The 26,358-nt window shown below is 41.3% G+C and overlaps 2 protein-coding genes across 3 annotated transcripts; both read left to right on the forward strand.

The window, feature by feature from the left end:
* Positions 1–578: 578 nt before the first annotated feature.
* LOC100983684 (small EDRK-rich factor 1) lies at positions 579–23,871 on the forward strand. 2 transcript variants are annotated; one of them, XM_034959985.4, is made up of 3 exons: positions 579–6,569; positions 7,526–7,634; positions 22,601–23,871. In XM_034959985.4, exons 1-3 carry the CDS (start codon positions 6,563–6,565, stop codon positions 22,815–22,817), a joined length of 333 nt encoding a protein of 110 aa, XP_034815876.1. In that variant the 5' UTR covers positions 579–6,562; the 3' UTR covers positions 22,818–23,871. The 2 variants fall into 2 exon arrangements, with proteins under 2 accessions (XP_034815876.1, XP_003806813.1); XM_003806765.5 differs by lacking the exon at positions 22,601–23,871 and adding an exon at positions 13,431–13,812 and having other exon boundaries at positions 6,353–6,569.
* Positions 22,919–23,863, forward strand: LOC112439852 (mitochondrial import receptor subunit TOM5 homolog). Its single transcript, XM_055113095.2, has 2 exons — positions 22,919–22,933; positions 23,642–23,863. The coding sequence occupies exons 1-2, from the start codon at positions 22,919–22,921 to the stop codon at positions 23,861–23,863; spliced, it is 237 nt and encodes a 78-aa protein (XP_054969070.1).
* Positions 23,872–26,358: the final 2,487 nt, after the last annotated feature.

The raw sequence follows: 26,358 nt of genomic DNA on the forward strand, positions 1-26,358 counted from the left end.
GTGTACTTCTAATGCCATCAAGAGAACATGATGCAAGAAGCTGAAGTGACTAATATACCCTGTTCTTACACTCTGGATCTACCACCACTAAGGCCATGTTCTTTCAGGCTTCCCAGCTAATGAATAAGCGAAACAGAATTAATAATGCCAGCTCATCCTTGTAGGATGTGCACTCCTCTGACTTTGGCTACAGGACTCACCATCTCTCTGGCCAACATTACTGTTTTCAGAGCTGCCCTATTATATGAGGGCCTTCCTGCACGTCCTACTTCCATTCACAAATTTCAGCCTTGCATCAAAATCCAAAGGCTCTCCCTGTCTTCTCTGGCACCTTCCCATTGATCCTTCACAGAAATTTCCCCCCCAAATTTCTCGAACATATAATTATAACTTGGTGATTAGAACTGACGAGTAAGTAGCAAACACTAATCTAGGACAAGCATACTTTTCAAAAGGAATGTTACTTGTTGATTGTATCTTTTAAGAATTTACTTTACATTAACATCAACTCAACTGTGCAGTAAAAATAAATAAATCATTAATTTTAACATTTTTATTTTTAATGTTATGTGTTCTAGAAGAAAGTTTGTAGTTGGCCCGGCGCGGTGACTCATGCCTGTAATCCCTGCACTTCGGGAGGCCGAGGCAGGTGGATCACTTGAGGCCAAGAGTTCCAGACCAGCCTGGCCAGCATGGCAAAACCTCATCTTTACTAAAAATGCAAAAATTAGCTGAGTGTGGTGGCGGTTGCCTGTAATTCCAGCCATTTGGGAGGCTGAGGCAGGAGAATTGCTTGAACCTGGGAGGCAGAGGTTGCAGTGAGCCAAGAAACTGTCTCAAAAAAAAAAGAAAAGAAAAAGAAAAAAGAGAAAGAAGGAAAGAAAGAAAGAAAGAAAAGTTCCAGTTTCTCATTTTACGAGAAATGGGTCAGCACTGTCTTTTCCGTATCAACATAAAACAATTGTGTGGGCTCTTTGACTAAAAATATAAAATGTATCTGAGAAATTTATATACTAAGTTATTTTTTATCTTGATGAACTATTGCTTTACCATCATATTGGAAGCTGTGTTAGTAGTGGCCTAATTTTCCAGAATTTTGATGATGCATATATGTGAGTATATCGTAAGCTAATGAAACTAATTAATGGATTGTAAAATTTTCTCTTTTGCTTCTCCCTTTTCCATGCCAGTTTTCACATAAATAGGACAATATCTTCTTACTTTTCCTGTGATCATGAGAATGCTGGACTAAGAATTTATGGGCATTAACCCCCCATCTATTTAACCACCTGTATTACATGTGTCCCTGATGTAACCTGAGCAAACTTAGCAAGTCTTTTATTCTGGGTGAATGCCCCGCTTCACCCAAATCATGAATGCTCTTTGCTTCATGGAACTCTATTGCTTTTGTTCCCAGAACCAATTATATCTTAGCTAATCTCTTGCCCCTTTAATTATCCTTGATAGTTTTCCAAATAAAATATGCAATCTGTGAACACTTTATTAGTCCCACTCTCTGGTTTATCCATTCATGGGTTAGGATACAGAATTGTCTGAATCCAGCTTATTATAAATTCATTATTCTCAATTGTGCCCAATGACAAAATTTTCCTTGCCCTGGGTCAACAATATTCTCAGTCATCTCTACTATTTAACTGTAAATCTCAAACTATGTGCTGTTTAGAATTATATGTGCCTATCCCACTCTGCCGGACGTATGTGTTCTTTTCTCCATGAGATTTACATCCTGTAATGCTCTGATTCAGAATTTTGGGGCCCAATCCCTATTCATTTGTGTCTTAACAGTCTTTGAAGGGATGTTTGACTTCAAGGATTCCTTGAAGTTTCCCTCTGAGCAAAGGTGAGATGCCTTTTGATTCATGCTTGCGTCATTACTAGCCCAGGTTTAGCAGACTTTTTTAGTGTAGGATTTGCAATTAACACACAATAAAGGCTCTCTGAACTTTAGTCTCTTTTCGAGGGAAATAACCATAAACATACTGCCACTCAGTACAGATGGAGAGGTTAGTGAAAATAAGCAGCATTTATGAAGGCATGCCAGAAGGACTATGGGCCAGCCATTTTCTCTGGATACTGGAAATTCTTCCTGTAATGAAGCCAGACCTGCATAGAGTATTAATACTCAACCACACAAAATTCAGATCTTACAGAAGTGCTTTTACAAAATATTCTTACAAAGACTCAGAGGGGGAAATTACAAGAAAATATTCTGTGAAACATCAGATTATTTACTTAAAGTTATTGTTGATGGCCATTATTTTCAGTATCTTAGAAAAAGAATAATGAGAGATTTTTTTATTATGCAGCTAAAAGGAATAGTTTTGCCTTTTATTGAACAAAACAATTGTGTGTATGTTCATTTAACTTCTGGAAGATCTGAATCATGTAATTGTGTCTGTTTTTTTCTATTTGTGGATAGAACACTTAGAGCCACATGTGGAATACATTGCTAGAAACTAATTCTTCTTGGCATGGACTTTGTATACTAACTTAGTCCCTGGTTTCAAAGAATTTTTATTTTTCTTTCATTTTGATGTCCTCATCTAATTAATTTTATTTTATTTCATTCTGTTGGGTTATATGCAATTATAAGGCACAAAGTCTTACTGAAAAAAGAACATGAAATAAGCAAATATGCAAAAAAGATTAATATTCTATGAATAGTTCATATCTCATGCTTATACATAACTATCAAAGCACACACAATACTTGACATTTTATACATGTTCAGCAAACATTTATTTACCAAATGAAGAAAACTAGGGATTGGAAAACAAAGCTATTTCTTCAATATTTTTTATTTATTAAAAAATACTACTAGAGTTTGTAATCCTGGCTGACTTTTATCTCAAAAGAGTCAACTCTGTATTATTGAAGTGCAGATTAATGGTTTAAATATTAATTGCATCCAAAATTTACATATTCTTATATAATTAAAATATACACTATATTTTTGAAAAGTTTAATTATTAACGATCAGTTTAACAACTAGAGATATAAGAATATATATGCTATTGGAATTTGTGATTAGCAAATTCCACTTGGAGTCTGCAATGTACAATGACATGCAAATTCCATTTTCCATTGTTTGTATTGTATTTTTAAACATCAAAAGAAAAAAATGTTTTTAACTTTAACTCTAATATAATGTTGTCAAATAAGTGAAAGAGTTGTTAGACTTTAAGAAAACACATTACAATAGTGAGAAGCAGAATAAGTTATTTGTGATATGAAAGAGAAAAATGATGAGTTAATATAATTTTAATTCCAGTTGAGTTAAGAAAATGAAAAAGTGCATCATTGTCTCTTCTACTTGCAAATGATATTTCTTCTATTTTTAAGAGAGTAAAATTTGTCTTTCAGTTGACAGTGAGTTACAGGTGGAAAGCTTTTACTCTGATGTTTTACAGAACTGCTAAAATGTCCATGTGTTATTCTATAGAGAATTGTAATAGAGTTTAGTAGTATAAAAGTGTGAAAGATGTTTTTTACCTTAATATATGATATTTACTTGGTTGAGTTATATAACATTCAAAAATAGAGAATTTGGAGCCTGAAAACCTTGATTTCAGTTTAGCCTCCACTACTTACTGGATTTGTGACCTTAAGCAAGTTATTTCATTTTTCTCAAACTGGGTTTCCTCTTAGATGAAAATAACAATATCTACCTTCCTTTCATGTGATTTATTGAGACCAAATTGGAGTAATAGATAGTATAACTAGAACTTGGTTTTAAGTTATTTAAACATTATTTACTAGGTAAAACTTGTGCCTGTATAAAAATGAGAAACTTTATCTCTGAATGCAGATGCCATGTTTTCATTATTTGATAGAGATAAATAAACATGGAAATTGTATTACAATTTATACCAAACTGCAAGGGGCCAGGTGAGTCAACCAAATTATACGGACATGTCAAAACATGCTGTTTTACTTTGTTTTCATACTGCTATAAAGAACTGCCAGAGACTGTGTAATTCATAAAGGAAAGAGGTTTAACTGAATTACAATTAAGCATGGCTGGGGAGGCCTCAGGAAACTTAGGAAATCATAGCAGAAGTTGAAAGGGAAGCAAGGAACCTTCTTCACAAGGTGGCAGGAAGAAGTGCCGAGCAAAGCGGGGAAGAACTCCTTATAAAACCATCAGATAACCTGAGAACTCACTCACTATCACAAGAACAGCAAGGGGCAAACCACCCCCATGATTCAATTACCTCCACCAGGTCTCTCCCTTGCTAGGTGGGGATTACGGAGATAATAATTCAAGATGAGATTTGGGTGGGGACACAAAGCCTAACTATATCACATTGAGTGAATGCATGCATATTCTTAAATGCAAAAATTGTAAATACATATATAAATAGATAAATAGATGTTTAGTGGAATGTAGATTTCTCTAAATATCTATGCAATTTTCATGAATATGAGGTGCAGGAACAATAACATTAAGAGTATCTAATATTATCTCAGCTCATACTGGCTGTGGTGTAGAATTCATAAAAGGAAGGCAGATTAAGTTCCCATTTCTTAGCTATTCTTAATATAAAGCAGTTTTAAAAACCCTGGTTATAGGATCCTATGAGACAAGCCTTAAAGGTATCTGATTGATTTAGATATAAATGACATATGGGTTTTTTTCTTATTATCAAGATGTTTTTGTAAATCTCATCTTTTTAAAGTGTCTCTTAATATACTTCTCTTTTTAACATTGGCTTCTAGAAAAAAATAATGAAGTAAGAAAAGAAAAGGGATTCTATATCTTGAGTGAGAAATTGCCTTATAAAAATGAACAAATAGAGGCTGGATGCAGTGGCTCACACCTGTAGTCCCAGCACTTTGGGAGGCCGAGGCAGGCAGATCACTTTAGGTCAGGAGTTCAAACCCAGCCTGGCCCACATGGTGAAAACCCATCTCTACTAAAAATGCAAAAATTAGCCAAGTGTGGTGGCACGCACCTGTAATTTCAGCTACTTGGGAGGCTGAAGAAGAAGAATTGCTTGAACCCAGGAGGCGGATGTTGCAGTGCACTGAGATCACACCACTGCACTCCATCCAGCCTGGGTGACAGAGCAAGACTCCTCCGTCTCAAAAAGCAACATCAATAACAACAAAAACAAATAGAATAAGTGAAGAGATTTGATCTTATAATTGGTTGGAATATCCCATAACACTGCACTGTTTATGTTTGCACAATAATGAAAGTTCATTGAGTACATGTTCACTGACATATATGGATCCTCAGAAATGTATATCTTAAACATATGATATATAAGTATATATAAATGTATACTCATACGCATAATTCAGATGTATGCAAAGACTTCATATATCTAGAATGTATACTGTGTATATTCTATATAATATGTAATGAAGGTTGATAGACATAACCTTTTCTTGATGGTGTACGTTAGAAATAACTGGTTCATTTAGGGTAGGGCAGATTTCACTTGCACTGATATGGACAAATCAGTGTTAATGACAGAATGCAATAGAGTCATCCTGCTATGTAAACAGAAGCATAGATAACAAATAATACAAAATATGATAAAAGTTTACCTCATTCATAACATCATTTATCTGACCCTTTCCCGCAATTTATCTGGCCTATCTGCCACCATTTAATTTAAAAAATTACAGTGATTATATCATGACTGCTTTCAAATCTCACTGTACAACTCTAAAAACATACACTTATTTGATAGCCTTGAATTTCAGCAGAAAAGATAATACTTATAAGAGGTATAGACTTTAAAATATATCATATTTGTGCAGAATATTTTAAGTTATAAATATGTATGGATAAGGCCTAGTTGATGTAACATTAGTACAGATGCTACAAATGCAAGTTCATTAAAGAATATTAAGATATTCTTCCCTGTAAATCTAAGGAAGCAAAACAATGGGAAATTTCTCAAAGATCTAAAGCAGGAGATGAAATAGGGACAAACTGAGTGTTTGCTCAACCATAATTGGGAAGCAATCAGTTTAATTTTCTCACAGTTGATTTTGTTTAATTAGGAGATGACATTAGCTAACTTTGCAGTTCTACATCGTTGCAAAAAGGAAAGAGGAGGTTTTGACATATTGTGCCTTTACTATTAAAGAAATATCATTCAGTGAGTTTTTTGTACACATTTCTATTTGTGTGGTTTTTTTCACTGAAAATAATGCTTTTAAATTTCAGAATACAACAGCTTAACTTATCACATAATAGAGATATACATATTGTACCAATCCCTTTTAAAATTAGTGCTAATGTAGCATGAGGGAAATGTAATTCAACAAGCTCGGAGCCCCGGCCGAGCTTCGGAGCCCCGGCCCAGCCCCGGCCGCGCAAGCGCAGTGACGCGCCGGCCATGCCGGCGGCTGTTGTCGGGCCTCCAGCGGGCGGGGCCGTTGGCGGAGCAGAGCGGAGGCGCAGCCGGGCGGAGGGCCCACGAGGGCTCAGCCTTCCCGGTCAACGGTGGTGACGGTATCCCAGAGTGCCAGAGAGCCGTTGCTTTTCCGAGTTGCTCTCTTCCAGGCTCCGTTGGTGGTCGGCATGGCCCGTGAGTGTGCAGACGGGGGTGGGAAGCGGCGGCGAGCGGCCGGCGTGGGAGCCTAGCGCTGAGGCGCGGCGGGCTGGGGAGGCGGAGTCCGGCTGGAGAATCCCCCTAGGTCGCGCAGTGCGGGGATCCCCGCTTCAGTCGGCAGAGAGAGAGCTCGCGGGTGGTTCCGGTCCGGCTTCTCAGGCCGGACGGGTGCCTGCCCCTCAGGTGCGAGTTTGTGCGGTAAAGAACACACCCCGGAGATGTGGACACGGCCGCCCCAGGAGGGTCCTTGTTTGGAGGTACTTTATAGCTGATGCCTCAAGTCTTAAGGTCTAATGAGGACCGGGAACTCCAGTGAGTCGCCTCCCTAGTTCTTTTGTTTGGCGCTCGCAGGTAATAGCCGAATAAACAGGAGGCTTTAGAGCCAGTCCTAAATTTGATGTTCGTTTGTACCAGTCCTAGGTGTTAGGTCAGTCTGTTCTGCAAAATGAAAACAATGAAGCCTACCTTGCAGGGTTGTGGCTAGAATAAGGATGTAAAGGCCCACACTGCCTTTCGCAGACTTACCTTCAATCTGTTCAGTCTCCATCCACCCCTCTCCGCCTCTGCATGGGGATAAAGGTAACTCTCAAGTGATGGGCTGAACTTGTGATCTCTGTATCTAGCTTTCTCTTCCACCCACTCCCCTCAAAAGCCAGAACTTATTTTGGGATACCGGCCCAAGATTCGAATATCTGTTTTAAAATATCTGGTATTTATAGCTAGTGACCACCTAGATTGGTATGATAATACTCTTAAGTCTTTAAGTGTTTAAGCCACTTCCTTATTGTCAGATCTAGGAGCACCATCAATCTGTTACTCTGCTAGTTTATCTATTAAAACACAAACTAAAGATGCATTTAAATAAGGCCTGTTTATTGGAATTATTAATAATTTTGGAGATGGGAAAAGAGCATGACTGTTTGACTTTGTAGGTGGAAATCAACGAGAACTTGCCCGCCAGAAAAACATGAAGAAAACCCAGGAAATTAGCAAGGGAAAGAGGAAAGAGGATAGCTTGACTGCCTCTCAGAGAAAGCAGAGGTACGTGGTACTAATTTAATTCTAAAGTCACTGACGTTGTGATTGAAGCAACATTTTGGGCTGGGTGTGTTGCCTCATGCCTGTAATCCCGGCAGTTTGGGAGAGTCGGGAGAACTGCTTGAAGCCAAGAGTTTCAGACCAACTTGGACAACATAGCCAGCCCCTGTATCTACAAAATATTTTTTTAAATTGGCCAGGCATGGTGGCACATGGCTGTGGTCTCGGCTACTCTGGAGGCTGAGGCGGGAGAATCGCTTGAGCCCAGGAGGTTAAGGCCGCAGTAAGCTGCGATTACACCACTGCACTCCAGCCTGGATGGCAGAGTTAGACCCTGTCTCAAAAAAAAAAAAAAAAAAAAAAAAGAAGGCCTCATTTTGGGGAACAGAAAGCATTTTGTTAAGCCCTTGGTAGAACAGGGCCTAATGATTTGTGCCAGGCGGACTAAAACCACGTGGGGTAGACATCCCAACATATAGATAAAGAACGTAAAGCTCTGAAGCTATTATTTGTTTCACAGAGACTCATGCAGCTCCTCCACAACCATAAGAACTTTTTATAGGCTGGGCACGGTGGCTCACGCCTGTAATCTCAGCACTTTGGAAGGCCAAGGTGGGTGGATCACCTGGGGTCAGGAGATCGAGATCAGCCTGACCAACATAGTGAAACCCTATCTCTACTAAAAATACAAAATTAGCTGGGTGTAGTGGCACATGCCTGTAATCCCAGTTACTTGGGAGGCTGAGGCAGGAGAATCGCTTGAAACCGGGAGGGGGAGGTTGCAGCGAGTGAAGATTGTGCCATTGCAATCCAGCCTGGGTACTAAGCGGGAAACTCTGTATCAAAAAAAAAAAAAAAAAAAAAAAAAAAACTTTATTCAGCAAAATAACATCTTCTATATGCAAAACACTGTGAGGTGCTAGAGTTACAACATTTTCAAAGTAGACAGCCTACCCAAACTACTCTGAATGACAAGGGACTCAATTATTAATATATAATGATAATAGTTCTCAAGAAGATACAAAAAAGTATATGCATAATAGCTAGCTGTGCTGATTTCTGAAGATCCATTGCATTGGAGAGAATTCATGTACATAGCCTTAATATATGACTATATGTGCCAATGTAAAACTGCTACAGAAATACTTTAGACTGCAGCTTAAGTAAAAAAAAGTACACTCATGTTTCTAAAAGAGCTAATCAAAGCTTAATTTTATTCTCAAATGATTTTGTCCATATGGAACTTGGAGGTTAAGCAAATAACTGACTGCATGTGCTTCAGTGTGGCTTGTTAGGGGTTCTCAATCCTGGCTGCACATTAGAATCACCTGGGAAACCTTGACAGCTACTCAAGCCTTGCGTTATGCTCAGTTTTGATTTTTTGTTTTTTTAAAAAATTGAATTACAATAGTTGTACATATTTTGGGGGTACATGTGATATTTTAATACCTGTATGTGGGCTGGGTAGTCCCAGCCACTTGGGAGGCTAAGGCAGGAGAATCACTTGAACCTGGGAGGCGGAGGTTGCAGTGAGCCGAGATCCTGCCATTGCATTCCAGCCTGGGTGACAGAGTGAGACCCTGTCTCAAAAAAACAACAACAAAAAGAAACTGGCTTGGCGTGGTGGCTCATACCTGTTATCCCAGCACTTTGGGAGGCCGAAGCAGGTGGATTACCTGAGGTTGGGAGCTCAAGACCATTCTGACCAACATGGAGAAACCCCTTCTCTACTAAAAATACAAAATTAGCCAAGTGTGTGGCCGGGCGCGGTGGTTCACGCCTGTAACCCCAGCACTTTGGGAGGCCCAGGCGGGCGGATCACGAGGTCAGGAGATCGAGACCATCCTGGCTAACACGGTGAAACCCCGTCTCTACTAATAATACAAAACTTAGCCGGGCGAGGTGGCAGGCGCCTGTAGTCCCAGCTACTTGGGAGGCTGAGGCAGGAGAATGGCGTGAACCCGGGAGGCGGAGCTTGCAGTGAGCCGAGATCGTGCCACTGCCCTCCAGCCTGGGTGACAGAGCGAGACTCCGTCTCAAAAAAAAAAAAAAGCCAACTGTGGTGGCGAACACCTGTAATCCTAGCTACTCGGGAGGCTGAGACAGGAGAATCACTTGAACCTGGGAGGCGGAGGTTGCGGTGAGCTGAGATCTCGCCATTGCACTCCAGCCTGGACAACAAGAGTGAAATTCCGGCCGGGCGCGGTGGCTCATGCCTGTAATCCCAGCACTTTGGGAGGCCAAGGCAGGAAGATCACGAGGTCAGGAGATCGAGACCACGGTGAATCCCTGTCCGTACTAAAAATACAAAAAATTAGTCGGGCGCAGTGGCGGGCGCCTGTAGTCCCAGCTACTCGGGAGGCTGAAGCAGGAGACTGGCGTGAACCCGGGAGGCGGAGCTTGCAGTGAGCTGAGATCGCGCCACCGCACTCCAGCCCGGGCGACAGAGCGAGACTCCGTCAAAAAAAAAAAAAACCTTTATGTGTACAATGTGTAATGATCAAATCGGGGTAATTGGGATATCTCTATGCTCAAACATTTATCTTTCATCCAGTTCTGATTTAATTGGTCAGAGGTCGAGCATTAAAAAGCACCCTAGGTAAATTTTACTGTACTTAGGTTATGCCTTTTTTTTTTTTTTTAAAGGCAGAGTCTTACTCTGTTGCCCATGCTGGAGTGCAGTGGCGTGATCTCGGCTCCCTGCAACCTCCACCTCCTGGGCTTAAGCGATTCTCCTGCGTCAGCAATCCAAGTAGCTGGAATTGCAGGCGCCCGCCACCATGCCCAGCTAATTTTTGTATTTTTAGTAGAGACTGGGTTTCACCGTGTTGGCCAGGCTGGTCTCAAACTACTGACCTCAAGTGATCCACCCGCCTCGGCCTCCCAAAGTGCTGGGATTACAGGCGTGAGCCACCACGCTGGTCCAGTTATACCCTTTTTTTTTTTTTTGAATTTTTTTTTTATTATTACGCTTTAAGTTCTAGGGTATATATGCACAACGTGCAGGTTTGTTACATAGATATACATGTGCCATGTTGGTTTGCTGCACCCATCAACTCATCATTTACATTAGGTATTTCTCCTGATGCTATCCCTCCCCCAGCCTCCCACCACACCCAGTTATACCTTAAACTGAACTTAAAACAGCTCCCAGGTGATTCTAATGTGCAGCCACTATTAAGAGTCATTGATAAATGAGATTAAAGACCTTAATTTAAGGCAAAGGTCCTGACACCTTTTTTTTTTTTCCCGGATATGGCGTCTTACTCTGTGACCCAGACTGGAGTGCAGTGCCACAGTCTCGGTTCACTGCAAGCTCTGCCTCCCAGGCTCAAGTGACCCTCCCACCTCAGCCTTCTGAGTAGCTGGGACTACAAGGGCACACCACCAAGCCCAGATAGTTTTTATATTTTTTGTAGAAACGGGGTTTCATCATGTTGTCCAGGCAGGTCTTGAACTTCTGGGGTCAAGTGATTTGCCCACCTCAGTCCCCCAAAGTGCTGGAATTACAGGTGTGAGCCACTATGCCCGGCCCTAACATTTATTATTAAAGTGATAAGCTTTGTCTTCAATTTCTGTTTACTCACATTAGAGTAAAAATGAACATGGTATGAATCAGTGACCCTGCAATAGTATTTTTATTGGAGAACCTAGTCTAGCTTGGTTCAGAAATTGTCATTGTTTACCAGATATGCACTCCTTATAAAATTCTATGCTAGACATTCTATATACATTATTCTTTATTCATCATAACCCTGAAAAATGGTATTAGTACTAATCTGTAGAATAGGAAACTGAGGCTCTGAACTTCAGTAACATTACTAAAGTTACACAGCAAGCACAAGAGAGCTTGGTTTCAAATAGAGAAGTAACTGTCATGGTTCTTTTTCCACTATACTTCATTTCTTTATAGCTATGTTTTTGTTTTTGTTTTAGTGAAAGCAAGTTTATTAGGAAAGTAAAGAAATAAATATTGGCTACTTTATAGGCAGAACAGCCTGTAGCTGTGTTATTTTGTCTTTCTTCTTTATTTTTATTTAATTTATTTTTTTTTTTGAGACGGAGTTTCGCTCTTGTTGCCCAGGCGGAGTACAATGGCGCAATCTCAGCTCACCGCAACCTCCACCTCTCGGGTGCAAGTGATTCTCCTGCCTCAGCCTCCCAAGTAGCTGGGATTACAGGCATGCACCACCATGCCTGGCTAATTTTGTATTTTTAGTAGAGATAGGGTTTCTCCATGTTGCTCAGGCTGGTCTCAAACTCTCGACCTCAGGTGGTCCGCCTATCTCAGCCTCCCAAAGTGCTGGGGTTACAGGTGTGAGCCACTGGCCTATTTTGCCTTTCTTCTATTCCCTTGTTTTTGCTATTGGCTTTACAGAAATATCTTACCATCATGGCTGTGGAAATCAGTTTAGCATTTCCTCAAAAAGTTAAAACAGGCCAGGCTCAGTGGCTTACACTTGTAAATCCAGCACTTTGGGAGGCCGAGGCGAGCGGATCAACTTGAGGCCAGGAGTTCGACACAAGCCTGGCCAACATGGTGAAACCCTGTCTCTACTAAAAATACAAAAATTAGGTGGGCGTGGTTGCACATGCCTGTAATCCCAGCTACTTGGGAAACTGAGGCAGGAGACTCGCTTGAACCAGGGAGGTGGAGGTTGCAGTGAGCAAAGATTGTGCCACTGCACTGCAGCCTGGGCAACAGAGCAAGACTCTGTCTCAAAAAAATAAATAAATAATTAAAAAATTTGAAACATGAGGTTAATAAGTCAGAGTTGTGGGACTTTAACCAGAGCTGGTAGAGTGCTTGACACACAGTAGATGTTGAATGCATGGCCGTTTAGCCTATTTTTAAAATATGGGTCCATGGACTCATGAATCACCTAACCCAGGTAGTCTGGTCATAGTTCACAGTTTATATGGCATGTGTCAGTTTGACTGGAGATGAGAAGGGTTAAGGGCCGGGCGCGGTGGCTCACACCTGTAATCCCAGCACTTTGGGAGACTGAGGCAGGCAGATCACAAGGTCAGGAGTTCGAGACCAGCCTGGCCAATATGGTGAAACCTCGTCTCTACTTAAAATGCAAAAATTAGTCGGGTGTGGTGGCGCATGCCTGTAGTCCCAGCTACTCAGGAGGCTGAGGCAGAAGAACTGCAAGCAGGAAGTGGAGGTTGCAGTGAGCCAAGATCGTGCCACCGCACTCCAGCCTGGGCGACAAAGCGAGACTCCGTCTCAAAAAAAAAAAAAGTACCCTGAACATCCAGCTTTTCTTTATTGTAATCCAGTTTTAGTGACTAGCTTTTGGGCTTTTTTGCTTGTAAGAAACTGAAATCCTCCATAATATCTATGTTCTAGTCGTAGATACCAGTTAGGATACCTAGGAGAGTTCTTAAATGCCTCTTCTTTCAAGGAAAAAAATTAGAATGAATTAACTAGTTAACAACCAAGAGTAATAGCTATTATTTCTACATGTAGCTGCCTAATGTCACACACTTTTATATATTCATAGTGATTCCTTGTAACAACCTTGATACCTATTGCCTGGATTTTGAAAGGGCTTTGAGGTTATTTGCCCAAGGTCATGATAACAGAGATGGTATTCAGAATAAGATCTGACTTCAAAGCCTTTCCAGTCTGTCTTTCCATTTTGTCTCCAGCCATGAAAATGGAAAGACAAAAAAGTTTATATCCTCTTTTAAATTGTCTTCTAATACACTGAATGGGTTATGTGTAGAAAACAAGTGAGAATATATAATTGGTTTTTCTGTAACAACTTATAGACTTTTCCCTCATTGTAGGGACTCTGAGATCATGCAAGAAAAGCAGAAGGCAGCTAATGAGAAGAAGTCTATGCAGACAAGAGAAAAGTGATGACTGGCTATTTGGAAAACCTGGGTGCTACTGCCAACTGGGTGTATCATAAGCTCTAAGATCAAGATTTTGTAGAGTGGACAGTCATTACATATGTTATAACTTATCCTTTAAAAACTATTTTAAACTTTATCCTTTCAGCTTTACTTAGTGCGATGTTTTAGAAGCAATCTTCAAAGAATAAAACACTAACCATGCATGTGACATATTGGTAAACATTATTTTTATTATTGAATATTCATATATAATTTATTAGGTAATATGATCAGATAATAGGATCTCTTATATAATAAAGAATCTTTGTCATCAGCTTTGTTAACATAGTTTTTTTTCCTCACAGTTTCTAAGGATAAGGATAAAGTAGATCTTTGAAGTAAACTTAAATATATAATAGAAGTTAGGGTCCATTTGTATAATTTTGCTTTGAAATCAAGTTAAAGGGCCAGGTGCGGTGGCTTATGCCCATAATCCCAGCACTTTGGGAGGCCGAGGCGGGCGGATCACTTGAGGTCAGGAGTTTGAGACCAGCCTGACCAACATGATGAAACCTCATCTCTACTAAAAATACAAAAAAAAAAAAAAAAAACTAGCCAGATGTGTGGTGGCACATGCCTGTAATCTCAGCTACTCGGGAGACTGAGGCAGGAAAATCACTTGAACCCAAGGCAGAGGTTGCAGTCAGCAGATATTGCACCACTGCACTCCAGCCTGGGCAACAAAGCAAGACTCTGCCTCAAAAAAAAAAAAAAAAAAAAAAATCAACTTACAAAGCTTGCTTGAACAATTTACAACAGATACTTCAAACCACTGGAATAGAAACTAAGTGGATGTAAACTGAGGTCTCAGTTCTACTTATAGCTTTAACATTTTTTGGAATGAGTACCATATTTTCTGTTCTCAGCCTCTTCTAAAACTTGAGTCTTGATGGTAGTTATAAATTTGGAAATATGTAACCTAGAGAAATTAAGGTTTGAGACCTTGCTGCACTCTGAAGTAAACACAAAACTATGTCAGAGAGAATAAAAATGCCATTGTAGTAGTAAATAGAATAACTTAAAGTATTCTACAAATACTTGATTTTTCACATAATGCAATTTAACAAATTTTTCTGATCACCCAATATGTCAACCACTATCTGAATGGACAGATCTTGAAGTTAGCCTAATATAATATCTTGTGATTTGTCTCTTACCAGTGGTACCACCCATAAATAGGCTAGAATTTTTTGTGTCTAATACTGAATTCGACAACCAGGAAGTTTTTTGGGTTTTTGTGAGGTGTTTTTTTTTTTTTTTTTTGAGACAGAGTCTTGCTCTGTCGCCCAGGCTAGAGCCCAGTAGTGCCATCTCGGTTCACTGCAACCTCCGCCACCTGAGTTCAAGCGATTCTCCTGCCTCAGCCTCCTGAGGAGCTGGGACTACAGGCGCCCGCCACCACGCCCGGCTAATTTTTGTGTTTTTAGAAGAGACGGGGTTTCACCATGTTGGCCAGGCTGGTCTCAAACTACTAACCTCAGGTGATCCACCCTTCTTGGCCTCCCATAGAGCTGGGATTACAGGCGTGAGCCATCCCACCCGGCTGAAGTTTTTTAGCCTGAGTTTCTATCTTCATATTAGCCTAGATTTTTCATTAAATTAAAACATTGTTCTGGATCTTTGGTTAACTTTAGTCTTCAGAATATTCTATGATGGTAGTCACAAAGGCAAAAATTAAGTAGCTTAAGTTACATTCTAATAAAAGAAAATAATAAAGAAATCTGATTGTACCACAAAGATTCTTTGTGGGCCTGGTTTCTGTAATTCTGTCTCCAGAATTTCTACACAGACTAATAAGCCATAAGTACAAAAAAACTTTTCATGCTTTAAGCTCTTTTCTTTGCCTTTTTTTTTAAATGAATAATTTCTTTAGTTTATCCTGTGGAATGGAAGAACTTTAGACCTTTTAATTCTTACAAATCGAGGGAAAGCTACGTTTCCAAAATAAAATGGATATTAGAATAAGGAAGATCTCTAGGATGTAATCAATCATTAGTACTTTTTTTTTTTCTTGAGGCAGGATCTCGCCTTGTCACCCCGGCTGAGTGCAGTGGCACGAACGTGGCTCACTGCAGCCTCAACCTCCTGGGCTCAAGTGATCCTCCTGCCTCAGTCTCGTCTCCCAAGCAGTTGGGACTACAGGCGCATGCCACCACGTCAGGCTGATTTTTATATTTTTGGTAGAGATAGGGGTTTTGCCATGTTGCCCAGGCTGGTCTCCAACTCCTGAGCTCAAGTGAGCCACCTTCCACCGCTGCCCAAAGTGCTGGGATTACAGGCGTGAGCCACCATGCCTGGCCATTCTTGACTAATTTTTATGGCATTTAATTAAATAAATTTATTTTTAAGAGGTTTGATTTTTAACTGCAATATGACCAGATGTTTCCTCAAAGCAGGTGGAAAAATTATCGGCGAGGAAGAAAATTAAGTCTAATTGTTGGAGTATATTGACACCTATCATGTGGTATATTGTAATATATATATATATATGCAATACATTGACAGCAATCATGACACCACCATGTGGTATAGTTAAGGTAACTAAAAGTAGCTGAACTTATAAAGAGGGAAACAGGTCAATTATAGGATATTAAGGGAAAATACAGGTGAATAGCTTTTTTTTTTTTTTTTTTTTTTTTTTTTTGAGACTGTGTCTTGCTCTGTTGCTGAGGCTGGAGTACAGTGGCACAATCTCGGCTCACTGCAACCTCTGCCTCCCAAGTTCAAGCAATTCTGCCTCAGCCTCCCAAGTAGCTGGGATTATAGGCGTGCACTACCACACCCAGCTAGTTTTTTTGTATTTTTAGTAGAGACAGGGTTTCACCATGTTAGCCAACCTGGTCTCAAACTCCTGATCTCAAATGATCTGCCTGCTTCGGCCTCCCAAAGTGCTGGGATTACAGATATGAGCCACCATGCCCATCCCTGGAGAATAATTTTAATTATTATTATTTTTTTTTTTTTTTTTTTGAGACGGAGTTTCACTCTTGTTGCCCAGACTGGAGTGCAGTGGCGTGATACTGGCTCACCGCAACCTCTGCCTCCTGGGTTCTCCCACCTCAGCCTCCCGAGTAGCTAGGATTACAGGCATGAGCCACCACGCCCGACTAATTTTGTGTTTTTAGTAGAGATGGGGTTTCTCCATGTTGGTCAGGCTGGTCTCGAACTTCTGACCTCAGGTGATCCGCCCACCTCGGCCTCCCAAAGTGCTGGGATTACAGGCATGAGCCACCATGCCCAGCCTTAGGAGAATAATTTTAAAAAGTAAATTCATGTAATGATTTTATTTAGTTTGGATATTCTTAGGGCTTGTTGCTAAAGAAAGATAAAATTATTAGGTGAGATAGTACCAGATTTAGAATATAATTTGGAAAATACCAAACTCCATGGAACCCTCCCTTTAAACATCAAAAATCGTATTTTGCATCATTCTTAAGAGGAGGTAGTGCGTTATCATTAGCAATTTTCATTAAGTCCTGCTGAAAATGAGAAGTAGCAGCCATTACTGCCCAAGATACACTGTGGTCAGTTTTATCAGTTACTTTTTTTTTTTTTTTAAATAGAGTCTCGCTTTATCATCCAGGCTGGAGTGCAATGGTGCGATCTCCGCTCACTGCAACCTCCACTTCCATGCCTGGCTAATTTTTTGTAGTTTTAGTAGGGATGGGGTTTCACCATCTTGGCTAGGCAGGTCTCGAACTCCTGATCTCAAGTTATCTACTAGCCGGCCATCAGTCATTTATTTTTGAATGCCTCTTCTATTAGTAGCATGTGTAAGAAATTGTGATCCATTTATCAAACTAGCCAGTTTTTGAAAATAGGGCTAAAAGGAAACGTTGATTTCTGACATTTTCCAAAAACTTAAAAAAATTTTTATATAGGCTGGGCACAGTAGCTCACGCCTGTAATCCCAGCATTTTGGGAGGCCGAGGCAGGTGGGTCATTTGAGCTCTGGAGTTTGAGACCAGCCTGGGCAACACAGAAAAACCTCATCTCTACCAAAAAAAAAAAAAAATTAGGTGGGTGTGGTGGTGCACGCCTGTAGTCCCAGCTACTTGGGAGGCTAAAGTGGGAGGATCACCTGAACCCAGAAGGTCAAGGCTGCAGTGAGCCGAGATTGCACCACTGCCCTCCACCCTGGGTGATAAGAGTGGGACCCTGTCTCAAAACATACACACACACACACTCTCTCTCTCTCTCTCTCTCAACTTAAAAACACTTGGTCTGTTATTTTTACGAAATTGTCAGTCATAGTTATCTGTTAGACCAAAGCTGAGTAAGAACATTTATTACATTGCCTCCTACAACTTTATCAGCTAATGTATTTGCTATATAGCAATTACATATTGGAATATATTATCTTTAGAGATGGCCAAGTCATAAAACTGTCACTGAGAAAAGGAGAATGACAATGTGTATGCTCAAATGTACTTCCCTATAAATTTCCAAAAGATATGAAACTTACTACAGGTTTGTTTTTTTCACACCTTCACTTCTTAAAAAAACTTTTACATAGCAGTAACTAATGCACATTAAAAGTTTATAAATAGCCTGCTATTGGATCATTTGCTTGGAAAAGTTGAGATTTTCAAATTTGATTATAACATAACTTTTGTAGAAATACACGGCCAGGTGCAGTAGCTCGCATTTGTAATCTCAGCACTTTGGGAGGCTGAGGTGGGAGGATCGCTTGAGGCCAGGAGTTTGAGACCAGCCTGGGCAACATGACAAAACCCCATCTCCTCAAAAAGCACAAAAATTAGCCAGATGTGGTGGTGCACACCTGTAGTCCCAGCTACTTGGGGGACTGAGGTGGAAGGGTGGTTTGAGTCTGGGAAGTTGAGGATGCAGTGAGCCAAGGTCATGCCACTGCACTCCAGCCTGGGTGACAAAGTGACACCCTGTCTCAAAATAATAATTTTAAAAAGGTGCCTGTAATCCTAGCACTTTGGGAGGCCAAGGCGAGTGGATCACGAGGTCGGGAGTTCAAGACCAGCCTGGCCAATATGGTGAAACCCGTCTCTACTAAAAATACAAAAATTAGCCAGGTATGGTGGTGTGTGCCTGTAATACCAGCTACTTGGGAGGCTGAGGCAGGAGAATCGCTTGAACCCGGGAGGTGGAGATTTCAGTGAGCCGAGATTGCACCACTGCACTCCAGTCTGGGTGACAGAACAAGACTTCATCTCAAAGAAAGAAATAAATAAAAAACAAGGCCGGGCGTGGTGGCTCATGCCTGTAATCCAGCACTTTGGGAGGCTGAGGCTGAGGTAGGCAGATCACCTGAGGTCAGGAGTTCAAGACCAGCCTGGCCAACATGGTGAAACCCCGTCTCTACTAAAAATACAAAAGTTAGCCAAGCGTGGTGGTGCGCGCCTGTAATCCCAACTACTTGGGAGGCTGAGGCAAGAGAATTTCTTGACTCTGGGAGGCAAAGGTTGCAGTGAGCCGAGACTGCACCACTGCACTCCAGCCTGAGCAACAGAACAAGACTCTGTCTCAAAAAAAAAAAAAAAAAAAAACATACAAACTGAATTTCCATTCCACATACTACTCTTGCTGTTTTACCACTTGGACAAGACTGCTTGCTGGTACATAAGTTCCGGAACACTTCCTTGCAGCAGTCTGGCTGAGCCTTGGTATTTACAAGAAATTTACCTACCAGCCTGGCTATAATTGACATAATCCTATTAAATACTTGCCTTTTATGAACATATATCACATGACATAAGTTTTTGTCAAATACTTTTTTTTTTTTGGTCAAAGGCTGTAGCCTTATACCACTCAAGGGGGCTGTTAGGGTAGCTTATGAATGGATATTTCATACAGAGTTACGTATTTAACCCATTTCCTGTTTAGAAAAAAAAAGTGGCCAGGCGCCGTGGCTCACGCCTGTAATCCTAGCACTTTGGGAGGCCGAGGTGGGTGGATCACGAGGTCAGGAGATCGAGACCGTCCTGGCTAACATGGTGAAACCCCGTCTCTACTAAAAATACAAAACATTAGCCGGGCATGGTGGCAGGCGCCTGTAGTCCCAGCTACTCGGGAGGCTGAGGCAGGAGAAAGGCACAGACCCGAGAGGCGGAGCTTGCAGTGAGCTGAGATCATGCCACTGCACTCCATGCACTCCAGCCTGGGCGACAGAGTGAGACTCCGTCTCAAAAAAAAAAAAGAAAGAAAAAAAAAGTGCAGCTGGCTGCCAGCGCTCATTTAATTTTACATAAACACACTCTGAGGTTGACGCAAATTAATTTTCAATGTGAAAATACACAAACTGTTCTTAGAGTTATTTCTAAACAGAACTTGTCTCTAATCCTAATATAATGGAAATGTATATAATGTTACATTAAGATTAGAGGCAAGAGTATTCTTGGGGCAAACGGGAAATGGGTTAGTATATACTTGAAGTAATATAACCACATCTAACCTGATTTCATGATATATTGGAATTTTTGGTTGCAAGCAACAGGATCAGATTAATGAACTTACTGATAAAAATCTTATTTGAAAGAATGAGAGACTCCAGAGTCATGGAAAAGTTGAGGACTCAAGGCTTTGGAAAGGTCAGGAATTGTAACAGTTTCAGGTATCTTAAGAGTAGGTGTTATGAGGTGTTTTTTTGTTTGTTTTTTTTTTCTTACAGTGCTGATATCAGGTTGAACTTCTGACATGTATATTTAGTTTTTATGTCACTTGGAGTGCCTCCAACTGAAGTTACATGGGTTAGGTACCCATCCCTCAGCAAGAGGAGGGCAAGTTGATGGTAAAACCAACTCTAGTAAGGAGTAGGTGGTCCCCTGTATTAGTCCGTTCTCATGCTGATAATAAAGACATACTCGAGACTGGATAATTTACAAAGGAAAGAGGTTTAATTGATTCACAGTTGTGTATGGCTGGGGAGGCCTCAGGAAGCTTACAATCATGGCAGAAGGGGAAGCAAATACATCCTTCTTCACATGATGGCAGGAAGGAGAAGTGCAAAGCAAAAGGGGAAAAGCCCCTTATGAAACCATCAGATCTCCTGAGAACTCACTCACTATCATGAGAACAGCATGAAGGTAACCACCCCCATGATTCAATTACCTCCCACCAGGTCCTTCCCATGACACATGGGAATTATAGGAGCTACAATTCAGGATGAGATTTGGGTTGGGGACACAGCCAAACTATATCATCCCCCAAAAAATTTAGGGTTCTTTGCCAAAAGGAAGGGAGAATGGATGCTGAGCAGACTAAAATAATATATTTTAATCCCTCATATTGAAAAGCTAAGACTAAATTTTTTAAATTGTATGTTTTTGTTTTTTTGAGACGGAGTGTCACTCTGTCGCCCGGCTGGAGTGCAGTGGCGCGATCTCAGCTCACTGCAACCTCCACCTCCCGAATTCAAACAATTCTCCCACCTCAGCCTCCCAAGTAGCTGGGACTACAGGAGCATACCACCATGCCCAGCTAATTTTTGTATTTTTAGTAGAGATGAGGTTTCACCATATTGGTCAGGCTGGTCTTGAACTGACCTCAGGCAATCTACCCACCTTGGCCTCCCAAAGTGCTGGGATTACAGACATGAGCCACCACGCCCAGCTAATTCTGTATTTTAAGTAGAGACGGGGTTTCACCATGTTGGTCAGGCTGGTCTCGAACTCCTGACCTCAGGTGATCCGCCAGCCTTGGCCTCCCAAAGTGCTGGGATTACAGGCGTGAGCCACCGAGCCTGGCTGTATTTTTAAATACAAAAATTTGCCAGGTATTGTGATGGGTGCCTGTAATCTCAGCTACTCGGGAGGCAGAGGCCGGAGAGTCACTTGAACCCAGGAGGTTGCAGTGAGCTGAGATCACACCACTGCACTGCAGCCTGGGTGACAGAATGAGACTCCATCTAAAAAAAGAAAAAAATGTATTTTTTAAAATACATGATATGGCAAATCATAAAGGTGGTAAGCATCTGAAGTGTGAGAAATAATCATGCAGCTTATGCAGTTTTTGTCTCTACCAACCTTTCAAACCCTCAAACTGCAATGCTTGCTCATTATAGAAAATCTGGGAAAATACAGTAAGTTCTAAATTTCCATAAATTCTAAATAGCATCTCTTTGAAAACTAACTCCTTGGGCATTTATCCCAGTGAAATGATAATAAACAGCCAGCATTTGAAATGTATATTTCAATGACTCGTATATGAATACTATGTTCAGATCACAATAAAGGACATTTCCAGCACCCTCTTAGATAATGCCTCCCATCTGATTATCACCATAGATTAGTTTTGCCTGTTTTTGAATTTTTTGTAAATGGGATCACACGGTATGTGCTGTAGTGAGCCTAGCTTGATTTGCTCAACATTATGTCTAAAAGAATTCTCTATTTTGCTGCTATGCAGCAGTTCAGCCTTTTTCACTGTTGTGTAGCATTCTGTTATATGAATATACCATAATTTAGTTACTCTACATTTCATGGACCTTTGAATTGCTCCCACTTTGGGGCTGTTGTGAATAATGCTACCGTAACATTTTTATATATCTTATGATGGTCTTAAACACGCTATCTACTGAGTATATGCCAGGAATGGAATTGCTGGGTCATAGGGTGTGTGTCTATACACACACATACACACATTTTTTAGTAGGTACCATCAAACAATTGCATTTTTGTTGTTTTTGTTTTACTTTGTTTTTAATGACCATACCATTTTACCACCAGCAATAAAGGAAGGTTCCATTGCTCCATACCAGCATTAGGTATTATCAGTCCTTTTATCTTTAACCATATTGGTGGGAGGTAGTGGTATCTCATTGTAGTCTTAATTTACTTCCATATACTTAATTTAAATACACTCAATTTATATACACACACGTATACTCTCTCAGCCTTCAGTAACCAGTCTCATTCCCCTGAACTAACCAATGTTAATAATGGTATACTTCTCTCAGTGCTCATGCAAACATGCATACACACACATACACATAAATAAGGGGTGTGGGAATGTATTTGATTCTGAGAGCTGCTGTAACAAATTACCACAAACTTAGTGGCTTAAAACAACAGAAATATTTCTGTTCACAGTTCTGGAGGCCAGAAATCTGAGAGCAAGGTGTCAGCTGGGCCACACCTCCCTCTGAAGGCTCCAAGGGAGAATCCTTGCTTTCCTCTTCCAGCTGCTGGTGGCTCCAGGTATTACTTGGCTTATGGCAGCATAACTCCTATCTCTGCCTTTGTCTTTGTGGTCTTCTTTTCTGTCTTCTTCCCTTCTTTTTATGAGGACTTTTGCTGTTGGATTTAGGTTCCATTCTAACCTAGGATGATCTCATTTGGAAATCCTTAATTTCATCTACAAAAACTGTTTTCCCAAATAGGTCACATTCACGCATATCAGATGGACAGATGTATCATTTTGGGGTCCACCATTCAACCCACTACAAGGAGTTTTTTAAACAAAAATAGGAAACTTAGATGTAACTTAGCACTTTTTTTTTTTTTTTTTTTTTGAGATGGAGTCTCACTCTGTCACCAGACTGGAGTGCAGTGGCGCCATCTCAGCTCCATGCAACCTCTGCCTCCTGGGTTCAAGCAGTTCTCTTGCCTCAGCCTCCTGGGTAGCTGGGATTATAGGCACGCGCTGCCACACCCAGGTAATTTTTTTTTTTTTTTTTTGAGACAGAGTCTCGCACTGTTGCCCAGGCTGGACTGCAGTGGCGTGATCTCTGCTCACTGCAACCTCTGCCTCTCGGGTTCAAGTGATTCTCCAGCCTCAGCTTCCTGAGTAGATGGGATTACAGGCGCCTGCCACCACGCCCAGCTAATTTTTTGTATTCTTAGTAGAGATGGGGTTTCACCATGTTGGCCAGGCTGGTCTCCATCTCCTGACCTCGTGATTCACCCGCCTTGGCCTCCCAAAGTGCTGGGATTACAGGCGTGAGTCACAGCCCCCGGCCATAATTTAGCACTTTAAAAAATAATAGCCATGTTGGGCCAGGCGTGGTGGCTCATGCCTGTAATCTGAGCACTTTGGGAGACCAAGGCGGGTAGATCCCTTGTGCCCAGGAGTTCAAGACCAGCCTGGGCAACATGGCGAAACCCCATTTCTACTAAAAATACAAAAATTAGCTGGGGCGAGGGGATAGGCCTAGTTCCGGGTGTAAGGGGGCCATTAGGGAGAGCAGAGCGAGGCAGCTGATCTTCCGGATTGGGGGCCTTTCCCGGAAGCTGGACCTCAGGGAGATGAAACGGAAGATGCACGAGGATATGATCTCCATACAGAACTTTCTCATCTACGTGGCCCTGCTGCGAGTCACTCCATTTATCTTAAAGAAATTGGACAGCATATGAAGATTGGACATCACATGTGAATGCATGATATGAAGAGCCTGGTTACAGTTTCTACTGTTCTCTGCAAGTAAATAGGCCCAGAAAGGTGTAAGAGACTCTTTGAATGGACATAAAAATTCTGCTTGTTAAGAACAAGTTTAGCTCTGGTAACTGATCTTAATAGCTAAAATATAAAAATATTTGGGAAGTCTGAAATGAGGTCTCCTGGCCCTGGTGTGCCCTTAATGCCTGTGACAGTTGGCCTCTGTGAATATTGGTATAATTGTAAATAATGTCAAACTCCATTTTCTAGCAAGTATTGATAATTAAGGGAAGTATGTCTGAAATGGCACTGTCTTGTCAGTCATTTCTGTTTACCCTTCTGTCTGGAGTGTATTTGTGAAGAGTCCCTTATAACTTATGTTTTATGGACATCAGCACATAACCACAATGACATTGAAGCACAGGATCATTAGTCTATATTTTATTTTATTATTATTTTATTTATTTATTTATTTATTTATTTATTTATTTTGAGATGGAGTCTTGCTCTGTCGCCCAGGCTGGAGTGCAGTGGCACAATCTCGGCTCACTGCAAGCTCTGCTTCCCAGGTTCACGCCATTCTCCTGCCTCAGCCTCCCGAGTAGCTGGGACTACAGGTGCCCACCACCACACTCGGCTAATTTTTTGTACTTTTAGTAGAGATGGGGTTTCACTGTTTTAGCCAGGATGGTCTCAATCTCCTGACCTCATGATCCACCCGCCTTGGCCTCCCAAAGTGCTGGGATTATAGGTGTAAGTCACCATGCCCAGCCCATTAGTCTATATTTTTAAGTAAACATACCAATTAAGAAAGAAGCCAAAAACCAAAATTAGCCAGGTGTGGTGGCACGTGCCTGTAGTCCCAGCTACTTGGGAGGCTGAGGTGCGAGGATCACTTGAACTCAGGAGGCAGAGGTTGCAGTGACCCAAGATGGTGCCACTGCACTCCAGCCTGGGTGACAGAGTGAGACCCTGTTTCCACAAAAAGAAAAAAAAAAATAGCCGTGCCTGTACTTCAGTATTTACAAATTTAACTTTAGTATAGATGTACAGTAATTTATTCAATCATTTCCTTACTCATAGACAATTAGGATGTTGCAACTTTTGCCACTACAAACAATTCTGCGATGTGGATTATCGTACTTTTTCCCATTTATTGGTGCTTTCATTTCTATAAGAATGGATTTTTAAAGATAGAATTCCTTGGGAATAGTTATGTCAAAGCCAAATATAATATAGAGACAAATCTCTAAAAACATTTTATTTGGTAAGCAAGAGCTGCAATTCAGGGCATACACACAGACCAGGCTGATCATTGGTATGATCAGGAGAATAAAGGGAAGGTTGCGGCTAGGTGTGATAGCTCATGCCTGTAATCCCAGTACTTTGGGAGGCCGAGGCGGGCAGATCACCTGAGGTCAGGAGTTTGAGACCAGCCTGACCAACATGGAGAAACTCCGTCTCTACTAAAAATACAAAATTAGTTGGGCATAGTGGTGCATGCCTGAATCCCAGCTACTCAGGAGGCTGACACAGGAGAAATGCTTGAACCCGGGAGGTGAAGGTTGCAGTGAGCCGAGATCGCGCCATTGCACTCCAGCCTGGGCAACAAGAGCAAAATTCCATCTCAAAACAAAAAAAAGGAGAAGGTTCCGGGTTTTATGAGAAAGAACAGTATTACATACTGTTTTGGAAGAAAGCTCATTCACACTAGAGCTTGTGGGAGCTAGCAAGCTCTGATTGGTGAGCGATGGTGGTAGGTAAAAACCAGTCTTAGAGTCATGGCAGTTCATTTTAGCAGCTATTAGGTAAAACTGGTCTTAGGGATACAGAAGGCTGGTTCAGCAGTTGGACTTGCGGAAAATTTAATTCTTGAAGCAGATGCTGTGTGCCCTGAATGCTTCTTCCCCCTGGCCCTTCAACTCTGATTTAGTTGAGTATTTCAAGAATGACCCAATTTATGTAATCAACTTTCACAGGTATACATGTCTTAAACTTTAAACAGATGTTTTGGGTTTTGTTGTTGTTGTTTTTGAGACGGAGTCTCACTCTGTTGTCCAAGCTGGAGTGTAGTGGTGTGATCTCGGCTCACTGCAACCTCCGCCTCCAGGGTTCAAGTGATTCTTCAGCCTCAGCCTCCTGAATAGCTGGGATTACAGGCGCCCGCCACCACGCCCAGCTAATTTTTGTATTTTTAGTAGAGATGGGGTGGGGTTTCACCATGTTGGCCAGGCTGGTCTTGAACTCCTGACATCAAGTGTTCTGCTCACCTCAGCCTCTGAAAGTGCTGGGATTACAGGCGTGAGCCACTGCGCCCAGCAGTCTTTCCTTCTTTTTTTTTTTTTTTTTTAATGACATGGGGTCTTACTTTATTACTCAGGCTGGTCTCAAACTTCTGGCCTCAAGGGATCTTCCCACCATGGCCTCCCAAATTGCTGAGATTACAGGCATAAGTCATCATGCCTGGCTACAA

This window comes from Pan paniscus, chromosome 4 (assembly GCF_029289425.2).
Source record: "Pan paniscus chromosome 4, NHGRI_mPanPan1-v2.0_pri, whole genome shotgun sequence".
Lineage (NCBI taxonomy): Eukaryota > Metazoa > Chordata > Mammalia > Primates > Hominidae > Pan > Pan paniscus.